This window comes from Gnatocerus cornutus, chromosome 10 (assembly GCF_029298725.1).
Source record: "Gnatocerus cornutus isolate USDA-ARS CGAHR chromosome 10, icGnaCorn1.1, whole genome shotgun sequence".
NCBI classification, from domain to species: Eukaryota; Metazoa; Arthropoda; class Insecta; order Coleoptera; family Tenebrionidae; genus Gnatocerus; species Gnatocerus cornutus.
The window spans coordinates 6295511-6314185 of record NC_142242.1 but is presented as its reverse complement, the minus strand read 5'-3'; the positions used below and the strand labels follow the sequence as shown (position 1 = coordinate 6314185).

Sequence of the window (18675 nt, the reverse complement as noted above, 5' to 3'; positions counted from 1 at the left end):
ACAAACACACAGAATTGTTTAAATACTTTATGTAAACTACATTCTATTACAATTATATGTTATATATATATATATATATCTGTTCAGCTATACAGCACGCAAAACCTATAACCCACAGACTTTCTCTTTTGCCAGGGCTTCTGTGGAAACTAACAGCAATTATCACAGAAAGAAATTCTTAAAATATAAAACCAAGAATAACTGCTAACAGAATCTAACAAAATTTATTTAATCCTCAAATAACCCGTTAAGCGATCAAGGTACGAAGAGCTCTTGCCTCCATTATTCACAAAATAACGTGAAGAGCCGATAATACTGGATTATTTTGACAAGATTAATCCTATTTCCATTGACGTTCAATTAAATTAATTTGATATGTGCCTGAGGATACCTAAGCTACGGCACATGTAAAACTACCTAACCCCAATGGGCCAATTTACACGATTGCCGGTACATAGGAAATTCTTCTTGGAGGTAGTCATTTAGTCAGTTGGCCAAGTTAAGTCGATTTTTGGTAGCAAACAAACAGCAATGCAATGCAACAGAGCGTAATTAACAAATTTTAATAGGAAGTTTCTATGCCACGTAAATGGACGGCACAGCTACACATATGGAATGTGTTTAACACATAGTCGGGTGGATTGTTGGAGGGGACTAGTTATTGTGCCTATTTGGCTTTAGAACTGGGTCTCGTCCCCACACTGTTCAGACCATCGCCACGTGAACGCGATCTGGGAAGGCCCTCACCTATAAGAAAACAAAAACTCCACAATATACCCCCAAGACCACTTAGAAAAACTTACCTTTTCCAGACGCGCACTTATTATTGTTGGCAAGAGAATCAGCCTTGTAAGCCCGCATTGCTCGTCCTCTGCGGTCCAGTATCAGTTTGTCGGCACGGACAAACATGCCATATTTCGGCCGGCAGCTGAAATAACGCACGCCTTGAACACTTCCGTCGTTCTTGCCTAAAAACACCAAAGTTGACCACATATTCAACCAATCAGAGTTCAAACCAAATATGCAAACCGACTTCCAAAAATGCATTAAAACCAATTAAACCTGTCATATTTTGATGTATGTAATTGTTTGTTTAGTACTGTGAATCTTTTAAATCTTTCAAAGATGAATTTCACAAAACATGTGTAAAGAAAACCGACTTTAATACAGAAAAATCGGTTTGTAGTCTAAAAACTTGATTCGCTGCTGCTATTGTCTTGCCCCACCCCCTCAGTTGCGCTAATTCGTGATGCGACCATGTGAGCGTTCGATTATGTTTTTACATAGCTTTTTTTATCGAAACGTTAATCTTATTTGTTTCGCAACAAGTCGCATGTCAAAATTCTATTCGGCGTATAATTGGCAAACAATTGATCAGGACCGTACGAGGGAGCATATTTTGGGCGAACATTACTCACAACTTCATACCTTTAGGTGCGTCAAGTTCAACGCCAATCCAAGTACCGGAAGCAAACTCTGTGCCGCCGATAAAAGCAACAACACCCGACGAGTTGTACGGTCTTATAAGAACACTTTCTCCTAACACAACCCAATCAGGAACCGGGACGTCAGATATTTTGCTCAAGTCAGGTTTCGACCCAAAATCTGAATACATAAATTAGAATGTTGATACAACTGAAGACGTAGTTACCTTCCAATCGATCAGTTGAACTGTCTAAACCTTCGTCGTCGTGTATTAAATTCGTCTGAATGAGACTTTGTTCTAAATTTTGAGCAACTTTACTTTCTGAGAGCTGTGACCGTGCTTGTGGGAATGACGCTCGTTGAGAATGATGAGTTTTTGATGGTTTTTTCCTTCGCACCACGCGACCTGGTGAAAGGTTCGTTTTGATAACTGTTGTAACTTCGTTGTCACAAGATTTTTCCTCTGAATGATTGTCAACGCCGTTGGTAACAAATCCATCGTTATACTCTTCACTACTGACGGGGTCTTGACCATCAGTGCTCTCCTACAATCAAATTAGTTAACTTTTTTTATTGAGCAGAAGATAGACGGACTTGGCATGCTTCGCTGGAGCTATCAGACGCCTCAGTAACCGGTTGCAAATCGTTGGACAACGTTGGTTTATTTTCCATATCTGGAGTTTCGTCCACACTCATACTCCGTAACGACATGGCGTCATCAGTGGACAAGTTACTCGACGAAACAGCTTGCGAACCATAACCACTTGAGGTGGTGGACGGAGTGCCGGATTTAGGCGCCAGTTCCACCAAAGAGTCGAGCGTTCGCGATGTTGGCAAATTTCGTCTTCCATTCCTTCGACTCTTCACAGTATACTAAAAACCAACGCTATAAAAACAATAAACATCTCTGATTTACCAACAATATCCTCTTTCTTCTCATCATGATCGTCTTCACACTGTTCTTCAATTGTGTCATCGCTCAGAAGATCAAGCGAGTGCTTCCGCGGCAAAGACGGTTGTTCTTCGTGAAGAGTAGTCATCCTCAGACCCAATTTTGTGTTAGCTGGTGACGTAATTCCCGGGAAAACTAAAAAGTAACGTTTAGCCGAAATAGAATCATTTTACATTGATACTAAAAATAAAAACATGCTGTAAAAACCAAAACTGTCGTGTACAAAAAAAAAAGAAAAACAACCAACGATACAGGAATGACGACATACGTTTCGAACTCCCCGTCGGCTGTTGCAACCGTAAAGAGTTGAGGTTTAAGCTGAGATTTAAGAAAGTCGGCCGAGCTGAAATATCAAGACAGTTAGTTGTTGGTTTACATCTGAAGAGTTGCTCCGTGCTCTTAACTTTTATTTACTGTAAGGTGACACTTTAATTTTTATCTGGACAGTTACTACAGTATATGATACATGTATCGTGTTAAAGTCAAAGAGACCTGAATCTAACAGAAAACAGAACATGCAGTATAGCCAATTATACATCGGAACTAATTATTTATTTAATCTAAATTTAAACTACTCATGCTCACTCACGATGCTATCTTGTTAAGGATACATTTAGTTCTAAGGTCATGGCAAGAAAACTGGAGGGTTTTATATCAAAAGAAGCTCGGATTGATTGAGATTGGAATAAGAATGCTTCAGTTTGATATATGTAAAGCACACCTTTATTTTGCTGCCATTTTAGACCGAAAACATTACATTAAGTAATGTTGAAGTCTCTGTGACTTTATTACAATCAAGAAGTAACAATGAAATGAAATTCCTTTTATTTACGCTCTTTCAGACCTTAAGCAGCACAATTAGCTTTAAGTTTACTTTGTCTGTAGAAGTACTGATGCTCAGGTAAGCTAAAATCAAAATGGCAACTTAGACCAAAACATGCGGAATGTTGTTCTCTACAGTTTAAACTAACAACTACATGAGAAACATAGTTTTGAGATGAATTACTCAAAGAAATGATAGTAATAAACAAAACCATGAGAAACCCAGAGTAATGCAGCGGTAGTTCAAACTGCAACTGGTTTTCACTCGAAGTTTGAATCTCAAAACTGATGTTGCGACAAGCAGACGTTTTTTAAACAGTCATGATTTGTATCCACCTATAGCAATCTCAATATGCAAGCCTCCATTTTACCTGAAAGAATGGAGCCTTGTGGTTGCAGAAAAAAATTCAATCCAAATTAGTCAAGCAAAAATCGAAAAACTCGAAGAGCCTCGGGCTCGACATCAATATTAAAACATCATATTAAAAAGAGAAGCCTTAATGGATTAAAAACAAAGAAGGAAATTGTGCAATTTTTTGAAAGTGAATAAAAAGACAATGACCAAGAAAATTGCAACATTAAAAAATTAGTATTTAACGAACAGCTGCATGGTGATGGGCACGTTTTATTTTGAAACATTAAGACGTTTTGAAAGAACACACTGCCCCAAACCAGCAAAGACCAAAGCATAACAGCAATGGCGTCAAAGTCGGACAGACATACTATTAACTCTGAAAACTAGCTCTATTACTATAACTCGCTAAAATGTACCACATAATTGAACTAGATCCTATCGTTTTCTTGAAATTGAGTGGAAGAAAATATCGATTTGTGACGTACCTATACCGAAGGGCTTTGTGGGTGTGCCTTCGTTGTCTTTTCCGAAACTTGCCCTTGGTCTTAGCGGTGTCGTTTTTCCGTGGAGTTCACTATTGAGTTCTGAGACACTCTCAGAACGCGACATGTGAAGAGATTCCGTACTAGTGTCTAACCTCATTAGCTAAAAAAAAAGAAAAAGTTACAAGACAGGAAGATAATTAACACCGCGAGTCTTGACGACATACCCCATTCTTTGTTTCCAAAGCCTGGCATGTAAGAACCCAGAGAATTAGTGCTAATTTATGATCTACTCAACTATTCTCTCGCTTACCTGTGAGAAGTTAGGAACACTCGCAGTTTTCCTCATCAACGGTTGACCTTTAGCTTGTAACAATTCTTTTACTGCAACACTTTGCCTCAAGCGATCTAAAGTCAATATGCTTTCCACAGCACTGACACCACGTGTATATTTTTCTAAATTTACAATTGTTAGTCTAACACCACAAATACGACATAAACAAACCTATGTATGTTTCTCCGTCGCACAAAGACGAGTCATCACCAGAGGCCACAAGCTGTGCGAGCGATTCTCTATCTTCAAGTTCTTCACTGGCTTTCGGGACATTAGATACAACTTCATAGGTGACACCGCACTGTGTAACAACATCAGACCTAACAATTTTCCGTTTTATACGGTCTGTGATGCTTTGTCGTTTGTAAATATTAAGCGCGAGACGTTTGCGAAGCACCAAATCCATTGGAGCTGAATGTGACAAGCGCACTGTTATCTTCAGGATCATATAGACCCGTTCCATCGCTGTACAAACAAAATTAACTTAAATTTAATAAGTTCTACAAACTTACGTTCGGTAACTTTATTCAAACAGGCACTGTCATGGATCGATGAGTCCCAGCTAGCAACCGCGCAAACGTCCTTTTCTAGATTATGTATAATGTGCAAATTGTAAAAAGGACTCCCAACTTCTTTAGGAAGAATAGAATTAACACCAGCGACGGTGACTTCAGCACCGGAGTGATGAGTGGTAAGATCGTCGGCTGAAATTCCTTGTTATTAACAAGAAAAAGTGTTGAAAGAATCTCACCATTCAAATCAAGGAATAAAACTGGAACGTACGGTTCCATTCCTGGAGGAGGAATCCACACAGCCGGAGCTCCAGGAATTCCAGTTCCTGGGCTGGGAACCATCACAGCGTTGCGTTCTTCAGTTAAATTAACCCACTGATCCATTAGGCTTTGTTCTCTTTCAATATCCAGTTCAGTTTTATTGGTCTTTTCAAGTAACTTTTTGATCTGTTGTTCGAGATATTGATGTCTTCTTGTTAAAGCGTCGCCCCATTTTTCTCTCAAAATGGTGAGATCCTCTTCTTGGTACGAGTCCAAATGCTTTTGTAATCGACTTCGCACCATGACTCCTCCAACTTCAATTTTGATTATCTGTTGGCAGATGATGGGAAGTGTCCCTGAATTCTGCACAGGTTTGACTCTGACTTGGATCCTTCGTTGCTGGCCTTGACGGAGCTGATACACTCCTCCAGCTGAAGCCTCGTTCTTTACCATAACTTCCACAGGTGCGTACTCTCCTTGCTCATTTAACTCTTGGATTTCCACCCAAAGTTCGATTTTTCTCGTTAGCTCCGACCATCGGTCGACCAGCGATCGTGCGGTAGCTAACTGATTTTGTTCGACTTCCCAACCTGGGTGTTGTTTTGAGAAACCTGCACTTCTGTTTCCCCATACTTCGATAGACAATGCACCTTCTACAAAAAAAAAATCAATAAATGAGTCGCGTTGTATTGATCGACAAACCTAAGCAATGCTCGAGGAATTCCTCCGTGATGGGCACAGTATAGTCTTTTACATGATCAAACTTAAAAATCGTAGAATCTTTTGGCATGGGTAAATGACCGTCGGTTTTAGTGGGGACAACGATGAGATCAGGATGATTCCAAAATGTATACTGGCAAAAAACGTAATGTGCTAAAGACAGTGGCAGACCAGAGGCTTGTTTGATGTGCACGCGACAAGTAATGCTAGAGCTAACTGGCTCGTCTTCCTCTTGACTACTGACTGAAGAGTTATCGGACGCAGCTTCACACATTCGATCCTGAGGAAGCATTCCCGCAACGCGACTAATTTCGACTTGTAATCGCCCAGCTACTTCGCCTTGTTGACTTATAATCGGCGTGTGATAATCTAGTTTGATATCGTGGAACAACGCCTCCAAAAAAATATTAGCTACCCCGATCAAATTGTGGTTTTCTTGGGACTCAAAAAACGGGTCCTGTTCCTTCACCGGAGAGTCCTGAAATAAAAAGTTTAGTGGTAGCCCGCAGAGTTTCCTAAAACTTGCTTTAGTGTAATCTCCGTGTTCTTTCTTTTCTTCATAGAGTTCTCTCATGTCGATAATTTTGTTTTCAAGTTTTTCCATTGACCACACTTGGCTCTGCTTGCCTCTCTTGACTAAGATGGCGGGTTCGCTGACAAACGCTCCTTTTCGTCGATTTGGACTTAAATTGTCTGGAGGTATTTGCAATGTAACGCTGAACTTAGTTTTCCTCCCCATAAGCTCCGCCAAACAGTTAGCTTCCTGCACTAAAGAGTTAGCGTGATATATGCCTTCCTTCAACTGTCCTATGCTTCTCTTGAAGACTTCGTCTCTTTCTTGTGCCCATTTCTCGACTCTCATTTGCGTGGTCGGCGTGCATGGAGTCGTCTTTCCAAAATTAGCTCGCAACGGATCATAGGAATACGGAGGGTAAGGGGTTGATGGCGACATTATGTTTCTTAATTGTTGGAATTGGCGCTCGTATTCCATTCTCTGTTTTTCCAGAGCAACTAAAAACGAACGAAAAGTAACGAAGGCTACGTTTGAAAGTAATATATCACCTTGTTTATCTTCTTTGTGTTGTTTTTCCAGTCGGGAAATAGCAGCTTGTATTGGATCGTTAATAAGTTCATTTAACATAAGTTCGTCGCGGGCAAAATTGTAATCGATATTTTGTGCTGGTGTTTGTGGTTCCGAAGTAGCAGCTAGAAAATGAATTAATGAGAAAATAAAGTGTCTTTTATGTGCGAACTTACAGACGGATCTCGGACAATTAACCCTGAAGAAATGATGATTGCCCCAAACTATTCTATCACCGTGTCGTAATTGCGTTCTTTGTGTTACTTGTGAGCCGTTGATATAAGAGCGCGCATTGGCCGAAGGTTCTAGAAACAACCCCCCGTCTTCTATGGTAATTATGCAGTGTTCGGACTGAATTCCCAATCCTGATAACTGTATATCAGGTTCCACGCCAGAACCGCAACCCCTCGCACCAACAATCGTCCGCTCTTTCAAATAATATACCAAAAGCTCGTTAAGCGAAGGATCCGCGTTTAAATTGACCAAGTAATATTTATTTTTCTCAACTTTTATCCCCGAAGCCTGTATGCTAATTCCCATTTTTTCGAGCGCTTGCTGTCTTTCATTCTGGATTCGCTCTGTTTTCATTAATTTCTCTTCCCACGTCTGCGACACTTCTTTGTATAATTTTTCACTTTCGCTCAGTTTCTGGTGAATATCAACTCTTTGAATATCACCGACCGGGGAACCCTACAATCAAATTTACATCATAGTGGACGAAATAATACCCAAATACGTTACGGTAGCGTGTTTCAACATTTCTTTCAATGCCTCGACTTCCTGGCGAAGCTCTCTTATAATTCTAGCATTAGGATCTTCGTTCACAACGGCATGATTGACAATTCTCTTTGCTCTATCGGCATACCGCAAAGTCGATAACGTTTCTTCATAATTGTCCGCTGCAGGGGAAATTGTCGCCACCATTACCGTTTTACTGTTCCCTCCCAAATTGTCTTTTAGTATCCATGTCAGCACGGAGTCTCTGTACGGTACAAATTTCTCTGTCTGTCTGTTTTTATTCCCTGAAGACGATTGATCAGCTAATTTTGATATAACTAGACCTAACGTTGTCAACGACCTAAAATAGCCTATTTAGCTCGTCACAAAACACTTTCAGATCATTACTTATTAATATTGGAGCCTTCTTTTAACCTGTCACCCACAGCCCCCGTTTTCACAGCCCTTTCTGATCCTGCTAAATCTACCAAAGACATACGACTAACTTTTTCTCCCGTGACTCCACTGCGAGTGTCCACCAAAGTTTGGGTCAGAACGACAGTAAAAACTGCGTGAGACCTAGATGATTCACTATTCATATTAGTCGCAGCCACTGTCCTTGATTTATTGCCTTCGGCCATCAGATTATCGATATCCTAATGATAAATTATTAGAAAGAGTAAAATTGTGACATTTTGCCAACCTGGAATGACGTAACGGCTAATTGGGACAACCCGTCCACGTAGGGACCAAGGACATTGTGTTCTCTCACTTTTAATGATTGCTTATTCGTTTGAGGATCTAACAAATCGTGAACCTGCGAAGACGCTAATGATTCTCCACCCAAACCGAAGGAGATCTCTTACCTTTTCGTTGTAAATTTCCATGTAACTTACTTCAACTTTGTAAGTAAGCTCAGAGCTTTGTTGTTTTGCGATTAGGCCAAACAACGCGTCACATAATCTCGGTATTATTCCCTTATTTTCCTGCGAACCCATCATCGTGTACGATTTACCAGAACCTAAAGAATGGAGCATAAATCACCGAGAAAACTAATACAAACTTTACAAGGGGCCATTCGCATTTCAGTGGTTAGTAAATTAGACCACATTTCACTTTGATATTTTGCTTCTACCTGCGAAAAGTGGACAACAAGCATGTAAATAAAGACGAAGGTCAAAAGCAATATCGATCCATTTGAGAAATGGTGTTAAGGTTTTATAAATTTCTTGAGTTTGATAAGTCACGAGAGCTCTTTGTGTTTAACAAGGCCACGATGAAAATTCGTGGATGCACTAAACATTCGTGTTTCCCTTAGGAATACGTTAATTAACAGATGACATAAAAGCTGGGTGTGACAAATAAACAACACGCGAAATGAAAAAGAATCAATAAACCTGCTTGCACTAGTGCACGAGTGCTCAAAAGTCCCCCAAATACGACTTTTGCCCCATTTAAAAAAAATCGAACGTGTTCGGAAATGGAAATTTCCATCTTTAATTAAAATCAAAATAATCGATAACGATAAAAATATCTATCGATGGCGTCAGCGCGTTACCTGTTTGGCCGTAGGCAAAGATACAGGCGTTATATCCCTGAAATGCATTATCAAGGATATCCCGCCCAAGGCTATCGAAAACGACGTCCTGTGAAGCGAAATCTTCCGTGCTCGGATCCACCGAACAAAAACAATGATCGAATGCAAAAGTCTTTGGTTGTTTCCTGCAAAAGAAAAACTCTTTGAAAAACCTTGCTAAAGCGAAACCGACGTTTTGTGTCGGAGAAATTAATATTGAGTTATTCACACGAGTTTCGGAAGCGTCTGGAATACCAAAAATAGTCGCACCGGAAATAACGAGAGCGTCTGGAGAAGACCGGAAACTGATGCATATAGTGGTTTTTTCTAGGTCCCTTCACTTTCGTCGATTCCGGTGTTAATAAAATGGGTATTTGTTGAGCATCTACTGCGTGGACAAGAAAATCGATCGGACAATGACACACGGAAAATTCGATGGATTCCACACTTTCAGACATAGAGAAATTTAAACAATGTCCAGCCAAGTGAAAATCAAGAATGCAAAATTTCATGTGTAATTTAATGGAAGGGCAACACGTCTCTATTAATAGAATTCAAGAGTTTCAGAGTCGCTGGCTTTCTACCTAAGCCCAATTATTAATGCCATTACCGATTAGATACTAAAATTAATAAAGGTAGGGAGTAGAGAGTTACTTTTGTTACTTTTATTATTTTAACGCAATCGATACGAGAATCTGGTTTTATCTAGTGTTCGATGCTCGACGTAATTAGAATTATGGGTTTCTTTCGGTGACCAAAATATTCCGAATTTTAATTAGTCTCGTGTTCCCAACTCTGCCAATCGTGACAGCACATTTCGCTATGTTTAAATGCATCAATAGAAAGTTCGAGACAAAATCCAGTGCAGCTGCTTTTTTCTTTAAATCCAAACTACGAAACTTTTTATCGCCAAAGCATGCAATCTTTTGCGGAAACATTCTTTCTCGTCCATTTCACAAAACTGCAACTACCATAAAATGTTTTCAGTACTATATCTCGCAATTTGCAATTTTACTGCCAAAGGAAACTCGATACGTTCCGGAGAAAATGGCCCTTTTAAACAAATAGGTAAATAATTGTAGTTGGAAAAAGTCGTTTATTACTCATTTGTAACAGGACATACTTTGACCCCCGTTATCATTTTTCTGACAACAAGCTCGAAGATATTCGAACAATCGACGTTAGTTCACAGGTTTAATTAATGAAATCATACTTTACACAAGAATCTCTCGGGATAATTCAAGCTATTTTCGACCGCTGCCGATAATAGTTGAACGGTGGCTCTTGAAACTGATCTGGTTTTGAAGTTCGAGAGTTATTTTTAACTAATTTAACAGAACAAGAGCCGGAGAAGTCTGGAAAGTTAGACGATCCGTTCAAGTTAGATTTCCAGTAGGTACTTATAAAAACAATCCTGCATTATCAGAAATTATCATCGACCGAGCCGAGACACGCTATACTTTCTAATTGTATATAATTTTATGCAATTAATTGTGAGTAACGCTCATATGTGCCAATTCTGAATGCATTCATTTATTTATTATTCAATGGACCTGGCTCGGTTGCAAGCGGGGAAATTAATAGATTAATTAAACATTAACAGCTGTCAAAACTTCATTTTGTAAAATTAGCTCGATCATGACAGTTCTAAAAATACACTTTTGCTGAAAGGATGATGATACTACCCGCTCCAACACGATAACTGTTTCAGCATCTCGCTCTTCTACGATTTCCAAGTTTTCACCTTAAATTCGTCGCAATGAAAACGAAGGTGAAAACTCAATCGTTCTGTGCAAGAGGTTTAAAATATAACGTCAATATCGTCAAGGAAATCTTTAGAATACTTTCTTATCTTCACGATATTTGATCGCAATGTAGAATCGGTAAAACAATATTCTACTTGACTGATAATTGTGAAAGCAATTATTGCAACACGCAATAAAATTGAAATAGTTCGAACACTTTCTCCAATTTTTCCTCGTTCCAGAAGTCTTGATGTGACCGCGAACTGAAATAACCAAGTAAACGTACGTAGGCGTAATTAAATTGTACATAAATATAACAGTCGAGTTTATTTAAAGAACGGTTTTTGACTACATTGAATTGAGTGCATTGATAAAATATGTATGCAGCTACCACGTGCTGCGTAAAATAATAATAAATCGATTCATTCGAATCAATATGAGGTTGTCAAAAGGTGTAGGTACTAAACCAAGTTATTGTCACTTTCCCAGGGGTGGCAAATCCGAAACTGCGCCGGCGGGGTCAAAAATCAGAATTCCTCCATTATCAAAAATATTGCTAAAATCCGGAAGAGATTGTCGTTTCGTAGCGTCAGGGACGATTAGCACAGTCTACAAGAATTAGAGAGTTGGATTGACTCCTTCATGGCACTGAATTGCGGGCGTTTTTCTATTATTGTTCTTAAGAGTTTTACCTGTCCGTTTAATTTACGGCGCTTGGTTCCTTACGGAAATTAGTCAAAGCGAGTCTCCTTGTTCTGTTGAATTGGATCATCGCGGTAATTTCCCATTGAAATTAGTCAAGTTTTACTTCACGTGTCGACTTTTTAATCATTCTAAATAAACTGTCATTAAACCTTATCATCATCAATCTTATCTCCACAAACCATTCGGTACAATTAATAAAGCGTGATGTTTGTAAGATGTAAGTTTTCTCCGAGCTTGCTCCTTTTTAGGAAAATAGATGTGTCAAGTAAAATTCTTGCGAAATATTTATTATGCAAGTAAAAATGTAACAAGCTCTTTGTTTTGTGTTGTTGAACTTGATTTTGTCAAGTAAAAGGGAAATGAACCAAATAGACCGTAATAAGATTTTCCCGGCAATTAGTCAGACTTCCAGGAACGAAAATTCCCAAATCGATTTTTCCAATCAATATAAAACACTCTAAATTATTACATAACGCTTACGAGGAGTGATATTCTTAAAATGATTAATCTCGAATATTTCGAAACCATCCGACTCTCGGTAAAGATAAAGTTCAGTTTTTATGTGTTTATTTAGACACGCCCACGCAATTGTTTTATCTGACAGAATGGGGAGTAAACAATAAATTCATATTTGTAGCTGCATGGGCAGCAACTTTGTTGCGCTGTGATGTAACAAAATCCTGCCCTGATATTCATCCGACTAAAATAAATAAACAATCCTAATCCAGTAGCAAAACTAGTGTAGATCTATTTATGTAATAAATGTGTGAAAACGTGGCTGATAAAACAAACCACCAGTGTTTCATGTTTTTAAGGTTGTTTAGTAAACAAACATGTGGTAAAGTTACAAAAATTGTTGCTTGGATTAGCTTATAATTAATTCAATGCAAAAAAACTACTTTACGCTGTTTATATTCTCACGTCACGTACAAAAGCACAATAGTAAAGCGTACTACAACTTGGTTATCTACCTCGTACCGCAATTCATATTCGTAGGAGGTGAATAGCAAAGTGTAAGGAATTACCCCTTCGGAGGTGAAAATCAACCCCCCCAGTTCCAATTCTCCGCGACGCTGCCGTAGAAGGTAAAAACCGGCGATCCGTATGGTTGAATCATCATGCCACAAAATTCGACTGACGTGATGTCGATGAAATTTAGGCAAAACGTGAAAGTTTTTGGATGATTCAAGAAGGAATGGGCATCAAGGGCTCAATTTCTACCGAGGTTTGCTTGAAACAGCCGATGTTAATCTTATGAGCAAGAGAGTTTAATTTGGTTGGGGCGTCGTTGAAATTTTCCATTTTGAGAGTTGAAATTGAATTGTGTCTAGAATTGTCTTTATAAACAACTGTTGTGTTGGAAGTATCACCTGTTATCGATTGTTATCAGAGACGTGTTGCTTACATTCGATCTTCGATCATACAAGTTTGTAAACTTGATTTAAAAGAGGACTAGGTAAATGTTGTGTCTTCTTACCTTTCAATTTTATCCAGGGTCGTGGGTTGTTGGAGGATGGTTTGTTGTTTTTCCATTTTGACAACACATTGTGTTCCCAGTTCAAGCTCTGGAAAAGAAGGGTTTTATTTTTGAGGAAAACAGTGGACACGTTGCTGTTGACCTTAGTTTCAATTTGCAACAATTTGGCATGACGTCTCACCTTTATGTTGCAACAGCAATAAATAGACTTATTCATTGTAGCGGTGATGTTTCATCTGTTCATTAACAAGTTTACGCGGAGGACAACAACAACATGACAGTCAAAATATAACTATTGGACTAATTCGGACATCAATTGAAAGAGTTTTTTTTTGCAGATTTCACCAAATTACATACCTCTACGATTAAAAGGACGGACCCTTACTGCAACTTTTATTTTATCTGTAGACATTTTGGTATTTCCTTGTAGTTACAACAAAATATATAAGTATTTACACTATTATCACACTTTCTTTGTATAAATAATCATGTTACTATCCATTTTCAAACATAGTAAGTCACAACAGAGCTTTTATCACAACACGGACATTCACTACATTCGCCATATTCGAGAACACACAATATTGGACGTTGCGCTGAAGCAAACATTTTCCAGAGACGACTGCGCAAATTTTAGCGTGTTTAGTTATTAACAATAAGCATTTTTACAGATAGCGCCATCTACAGAAACAACCATACAGAGAGCTTTCTCCTCCGGTTCTTGCCATGAACGATTATATAAGATCTTGTATCCTCTTCGGTCTTTCCTGCGCATGCTTTCAAAAACGGGTTCAAAAGTTGCATTAGTCAGCATTTTTTGAAATCGAAAAGCTCTTTCATAAGAAAAAAATGACGGATCAGGTTGGTTCCGGTGTCAGTCCAAAGAGCAACCCAAAATCTATGAGAGTACCAAATTTCATATTGATCCGAAGTGTTTTTCACAAATGAGATGCAAAAATCGTGACGCAAGTTCAAAATTTGACGATTTAACGTAGTTCTGTCCCAATTTCTAATCAAATTTTTTTATGAGCACTGAATTCGGCCCATTATATAATTTGGAAAAGTACGAATAATTTGAGATTACTGCTAATTAGCACAAAATTTTGTAGCAACAGAATCTCAAAACAATAAACCACTCATTAACATCCTTACCATGTCGTAAAACTGTTTAGAGAGACGACAAAATTTTTGAATAAATCAAATAACTGGATTAGAAACTACTAAAATTTCGGAATGCTGTCAATTTGCAAAAAAAATCTTGAAATTCCGGATTATTGTTTTAGCTTGATATTTCCGGAACTCGTCCCAATAGAAATATACGGTTTGCGCCATCGTATTTTTTTGTTTCTTAAAAAACAGAATACAGTCTTATCTCAACTTTTAAAAAAATCTAACTAAAAGGGCTAAAAGTGTTAATTTTTCGGGTTTTTGCTGTAACTACTAAAATACTTCAGCTACCCCAGGATTTCGCCCACTTACAAACTTTGAGCTGCTCTTTCGATTGATATAAAATGCAAACAAATTTAACGACGTTTTTGAGCAAAAATATTGATTTTCTTGAAAATGACCCATTACTAAAATCTATTAATGTCAATATGTCGTATTTATTCTTATTAACGCAGAATTTTACGTAGAATCCAAATGTATTTTAAAATTTTTCCTATGACAACAGATAACTAAGTTAGTGGCGTCTGAAATTTCGGGGTGCTACCCAGTGACAAAAACATGCAATTTTTTTGAAATTTTCGGAACTTTTGAAGCTTGATATCTTTAGAACTAGAACAGATAGAAAGATACGGTTTGCTCAACTGTTTTTCTTGTTCTTATTTGTATCGTTTTCTTAACAAATTTTTGTAAAAAATAAAGTTTACAATCAAAATATGTAAATTTTACAGCGCCATTTAACAATAAAAGCGTAAACTAGTCATAGTTCTACAGGGTCCGGCAACACTTGTGTCCACCCCCAAAATCGTCTTTAATTTTAAAGTTACAATTTTGAAAATTTGCATACGCTCATTGTTGACAAAGCTCTAGAAGCTGACGCAAAAATTCGTTTTTTATCACGGTTTGGTTGGCGTCGCGACGCCTAAGAAGTATAATTTTTAGCGATTTTTGAGTTTTCGCGGAAATATTCGCGAATTCAATTTTTTTCAACATAACTGTGATGTAAATATCTGAGTTTTTATTTTAAATCTAATGCAAATTGTGTTTAAAATTTGCGAAAAAAACGCTGTTTTATCAAGTTAGTTTTCAAAATTATGACAGCGCAGTGGCAAACTACGTTTACACCAAAATTTCACAAGTCACTTTATTCACTCTTATAAAGGTCAATTTTGATTAACTCGGGCATGTTGCACTTTATGGACACCAGAAATCGTTAATTAACATCGACAAAGCGACAATTTCACCAAGTAAGACTTTTGTTACAATTTAAAGCGAACCAATGAATAGATGTCATTTGTGACACAAGATGTTGACAGATGGGTGTAAACGTAGTTCCCAATTTTGACGTAATGAAATTGGAAACTAACTTGATAAAACAGCATTTTTTTCTCAAATTTTAAAGACAATTTGCATTGAATCTAAAATGACAACAATGATATTTTTAACACATTTATATTGAAAAAAAAATAAAATTATGGGGATATCACAAACCCTCACAATTACCTAAAAATTAGATTTTTAAGGCGTCGCGACGCCAAAACTATCATTGATAAAAAACAAATTTTTGCGTCAGCTTCTAGAACTTTGTCAACTATGAGTGTGTGCAAATTTTCAAAAGTTTATCTTTAAAGTGAAAGACGATTTTGGGGGTGGACACAAGTGTTGCCGGACCCTGTATATTATGGTAAATATGTATGTATATATATATATATATATAAATATATGTATATAAATGCTCTTATGTAAAAAGTTGTAATACTGGTTGCATAACTACACTAAACCAAATGGCAGGGATTTTTAGCTCTCCAGCTCGTTGCTGTTTACATTTTAGATGGTAGGGAGTGACGTTTATTCTATTTACATTTTATTTTCTGAGAATTATCTGAAATCAAACAAAACTCGAATCATCTTGTTCTGACTATTGGCCATTTCTCAATATCTCCTCTGCAAGCTTGAAGAAATCAAAGGTAAGAATTGTATAACCATTTTCTATAAATAGTTTGCTTTGCCTATGGGTTAGAATTAGCATTAGAAATGTAAACAATGCTTTAAAACGCTTTGATTTATAGGAATCCAGCCGTAATTTGCTTTAATGTAGCTGTAAACTTTGTGCTAAGTTTCTGGCACTTTCCAAGAGGAATGAAGCTTAAATTCTTGATGGTAATTTTACTTTATTTAATCTAATGTTGTTTCCGCAGTTTTGTTGCCGTTGCTTTATATTAATATATATCAAATTGATAGAATTAAAAACTTAACATAATTTTTGTTTTAGCAATGTTGGTTTCAATGTTGAAAACACTCTTTCTCGCCTATTTATTGACTGTAAACTCAGTTTCATCCCGAAATGATCCAAAGAACGATCCTCGTAGTAACGGAGATCTAGCTTTGTGGATTGACGAAAAACAAGTCAAAATGTTCAGTGGTAAGTGAGCATATCTGTTTACACAGCCGTTTGTTAAGTAAATATTATTTAGGTATGTCAATGGAAATTTACGCCATTCTAAATGGCAACGTCTCACCTTATATTCTAGACCCAAATTTTGAAAAATATTTACCAGTCATACCTTCTGAAGTTAGTTACGTTAATTTTACTTGGAAATCAGGGATGAAGAAGTATTTATATAATTTTGATCGTTTACAGTCATTTGATGAGAGTATTTTAGAAGCTCCAGTGATATCAATTAAAACTAAAGGAAGAGTGCCAAAACGGCCTAAAGAATTTAGTATTTTATTACCATGTTTAGGAAATAGCTCAGGGGTTGCACCCTTTGGAATAGGACTTTTGATTGAAAGAAAGGGAAAACCCTTAAATGGGACCCCTCTACGACTCAAATTACGCAAAGAATGCTCCCAAAGAAGTAATAAGCACATAGAAAAGTTTTATTCAGTTTTCAAAAATCTAAAGTTATAGATCCTGATCCTGAATGCGATAAAAAATGTGCAAACGGCGGATGGTGCAACCACGAAAAAATCTGTCAATGCCCTGAGGGCTATATGGGACAGTATTGTCAAACTGCACTTTGTTACCCTCAGTGCATGAACGGAGGAAACTGCACCAAGCCTGGAAGATGCAGCTGCCCGCCTGGATTCCAAGGAAGGCACTGCGAAGGAGGTATAAAGCGCCCTAAGACACCGACAAAACGAACACTTCTCTAAACATTACCCTTACAGGAATCTGCAGCGAAAAGTGCCTGAACGGTGGTAAATGCGTCCAGAAGGACACCTGCGAATGTTCCAAAGGTTACTACGGTCCTCATTGTGAATATTGTTGGTATTTTTTCCCTTAGATTACGGAAACTCATTCAGTTCTTGTAGCTAAATGCATAATTCCATGTCTCAACGGCGGAAAATGTAGAGGCATCAATAAGTGCAGGTGTCCTCCAGGGTTTCGCGGCGACCATTGCGAAATCGGCAAAGCAAAAACACACATCAGAAGTAGTTGTAAATTAAATTGTAAACACGGGACTTGCGTTGACGCAGCTTGTGTTTGCGATTCTGGATGGTACGGCCGGCTTTGTCATCACAGTAAGTAAAATAAAAAAAAAAGAAATTTTATTTCATGGATTTGTTTCAGAGTCCATGTAGGATTCACACGAGTACTTAATACATTTGCCATATTGTTACGTAATTAAAATTGATGTACAACAAATTAACTCTATTATACGAAAACTATTTTGTAAAGTTTGTAGTTTATACGTATAGTGTAAGCTTCTGTTTGTATGACAATCGCTTGTGATATAAAAGTGTATTTTTGATATTGCGACTTTTAATAAAATTGGCAGCATTGCTTTAATTCATCTGTAGAAATTTCTTTATCCTAATTTAGACGAATAAACTATTTTACCAACGAGTTTTTTTCCATCTAAAAATTCCCACTAATTTAGATAATTATTTATTAATCAGTGAAAAATTCTACTGCAAAACAATAAACAAACTTGTTTTGCTATCACTTTACACGTGACGCCATCTATTGTTAAGGACATAAATCCTTTTTATCCGCTTTTTATCAGTCCTGGAAAACGAAATTTTACTTTATTTGTATACAGAAAGAATTCATTTGCTTTGTTGTTTATATTTATCGAAGCTGAGTCAGTTTTAAATAATCAACTGAATAATCGATCAACGGAAATATTTGATTATTCGCGAAAATATTGTCGAGGCCGCCTGAAGGCAGACGTTGATTGAAGCAGTTATTACACTGATGAATAGCGAGTTTACTCTCTTGATAGTTATTCCAGTAAATATTGCTTGAGTCGGGTCGATTCCCTCTAGAACTGAAGCTAAAAGCCAGTTCCTAATTTCACTCATTCGCGTGATATGGTATAAAGTGCAAAAGTAATTGTAAAA

General features: G+C 37.5%; 2 protein-coding genes across 8 annotated transcripts; one reads left to right on the top strand and one right to left on the bottom strand.

Moving 5' to 3' along the window:
* Nucleotides 1-13: 13 nt before the first annotated feature.
* On the bottom strand, nucleotides 14-13819 carry Khc-73 (Kinesin heavy chain 73). 6 transcript variants are annotated; one of them, XM_088048319.1, is made up of 25 exons: nucleotides 13522-13819; nucleotides 13165-13252; nucleotides 9220-9383; nucleotides 8528-8682; nucleotides 8365-8478; nucleotides 8070-8317; nucleotides 7686-8022; nucleotides 7121-7634; nucleotides 6926-7069; nucleotides 6390-6874; nucleotides 5846-6341; nucleotides 5122-5796; nucleotides 4883-5074; nucleotides 4542-4835; nucleotides 4350-4492; nucleotides 4264-4284; nucleotides 4040-4199; nucleotides 3571-3585; nucleotides 2646-2720; nucleotides 2346-2512; nucleotides 2020-2298; nucleotides 1652-1970; nucleotides 1429-1605; nucleotides 804-968; nucleotides 14-747 (listed from the first exon to the last, which is right to left on the bottom strand). In XM_088048319.1, the coding sequence occupies exons 1-25, from the start codon at nucleotides 13574-13576 to the stop codon at nucleotides 668-670; spliced, it is 5562 nt and encodes a 1853-aa protein (XP_087904445.1). In that variant the 5' UTR covers nucleotides 13577-13819; the 3' UTR covers nucleotides 14-667. The 6 variants fall into 6 exon arrangements, with proteins under 6 accessions (XP_087904445.1, XP_087904442.1, XP_087904443.1 ...); XM_088048316.1 differs by having other exon boundaries at nucleotides 5846-6874; XM_088048317.1 differs by lacking the exon at nucleotides 3571-3585 and having other exon boundaries at nucleotides 5846-6874.
* Nucleotides 13820-16096: 2277 nt separating this feature from the next.
* On the top strand, nucleotides 16097-18175 carry shf (WNT inhibitory factor 1). Of its 2 annotated transcripts, none has more exons than XM_088047402.1 (8): nucleotides 16097-16295; nucleotides 16398-16488; nucleotides 16601-16750; nucleotides 16803-17186; nucleotides 17234-17440; nucleotides 17500-17595; nucleotides 17644-17853; nucleotides 17903-18175. In XM_088047402.1, the coding sequence occupies exons 3-8, from the start codon at nucleotides 16603-16605 to the stop codon at nucleotides 17911-17913; spliced, it is 1056 nt and encodes a 351-aa protein (XP_087903528.1). In that variant the 5' UTR covers nucleotides 16097-16295; nucleotides 16398-16488; nucleotides 16601-16602; the 3' UTR covers nucleotides 17914-18175. The 2 variants fall into 2 exon arrangements, with proteins under 2 accessions (XP_087903528.1, XP_087903529.1); XM_088047403.1 differs by having other exon boundaries at nucleotides 16098-16295; nucleotides 17240-17440.
* Nucleotides 18176-18675: the final 500 nt, after the last annotated feature.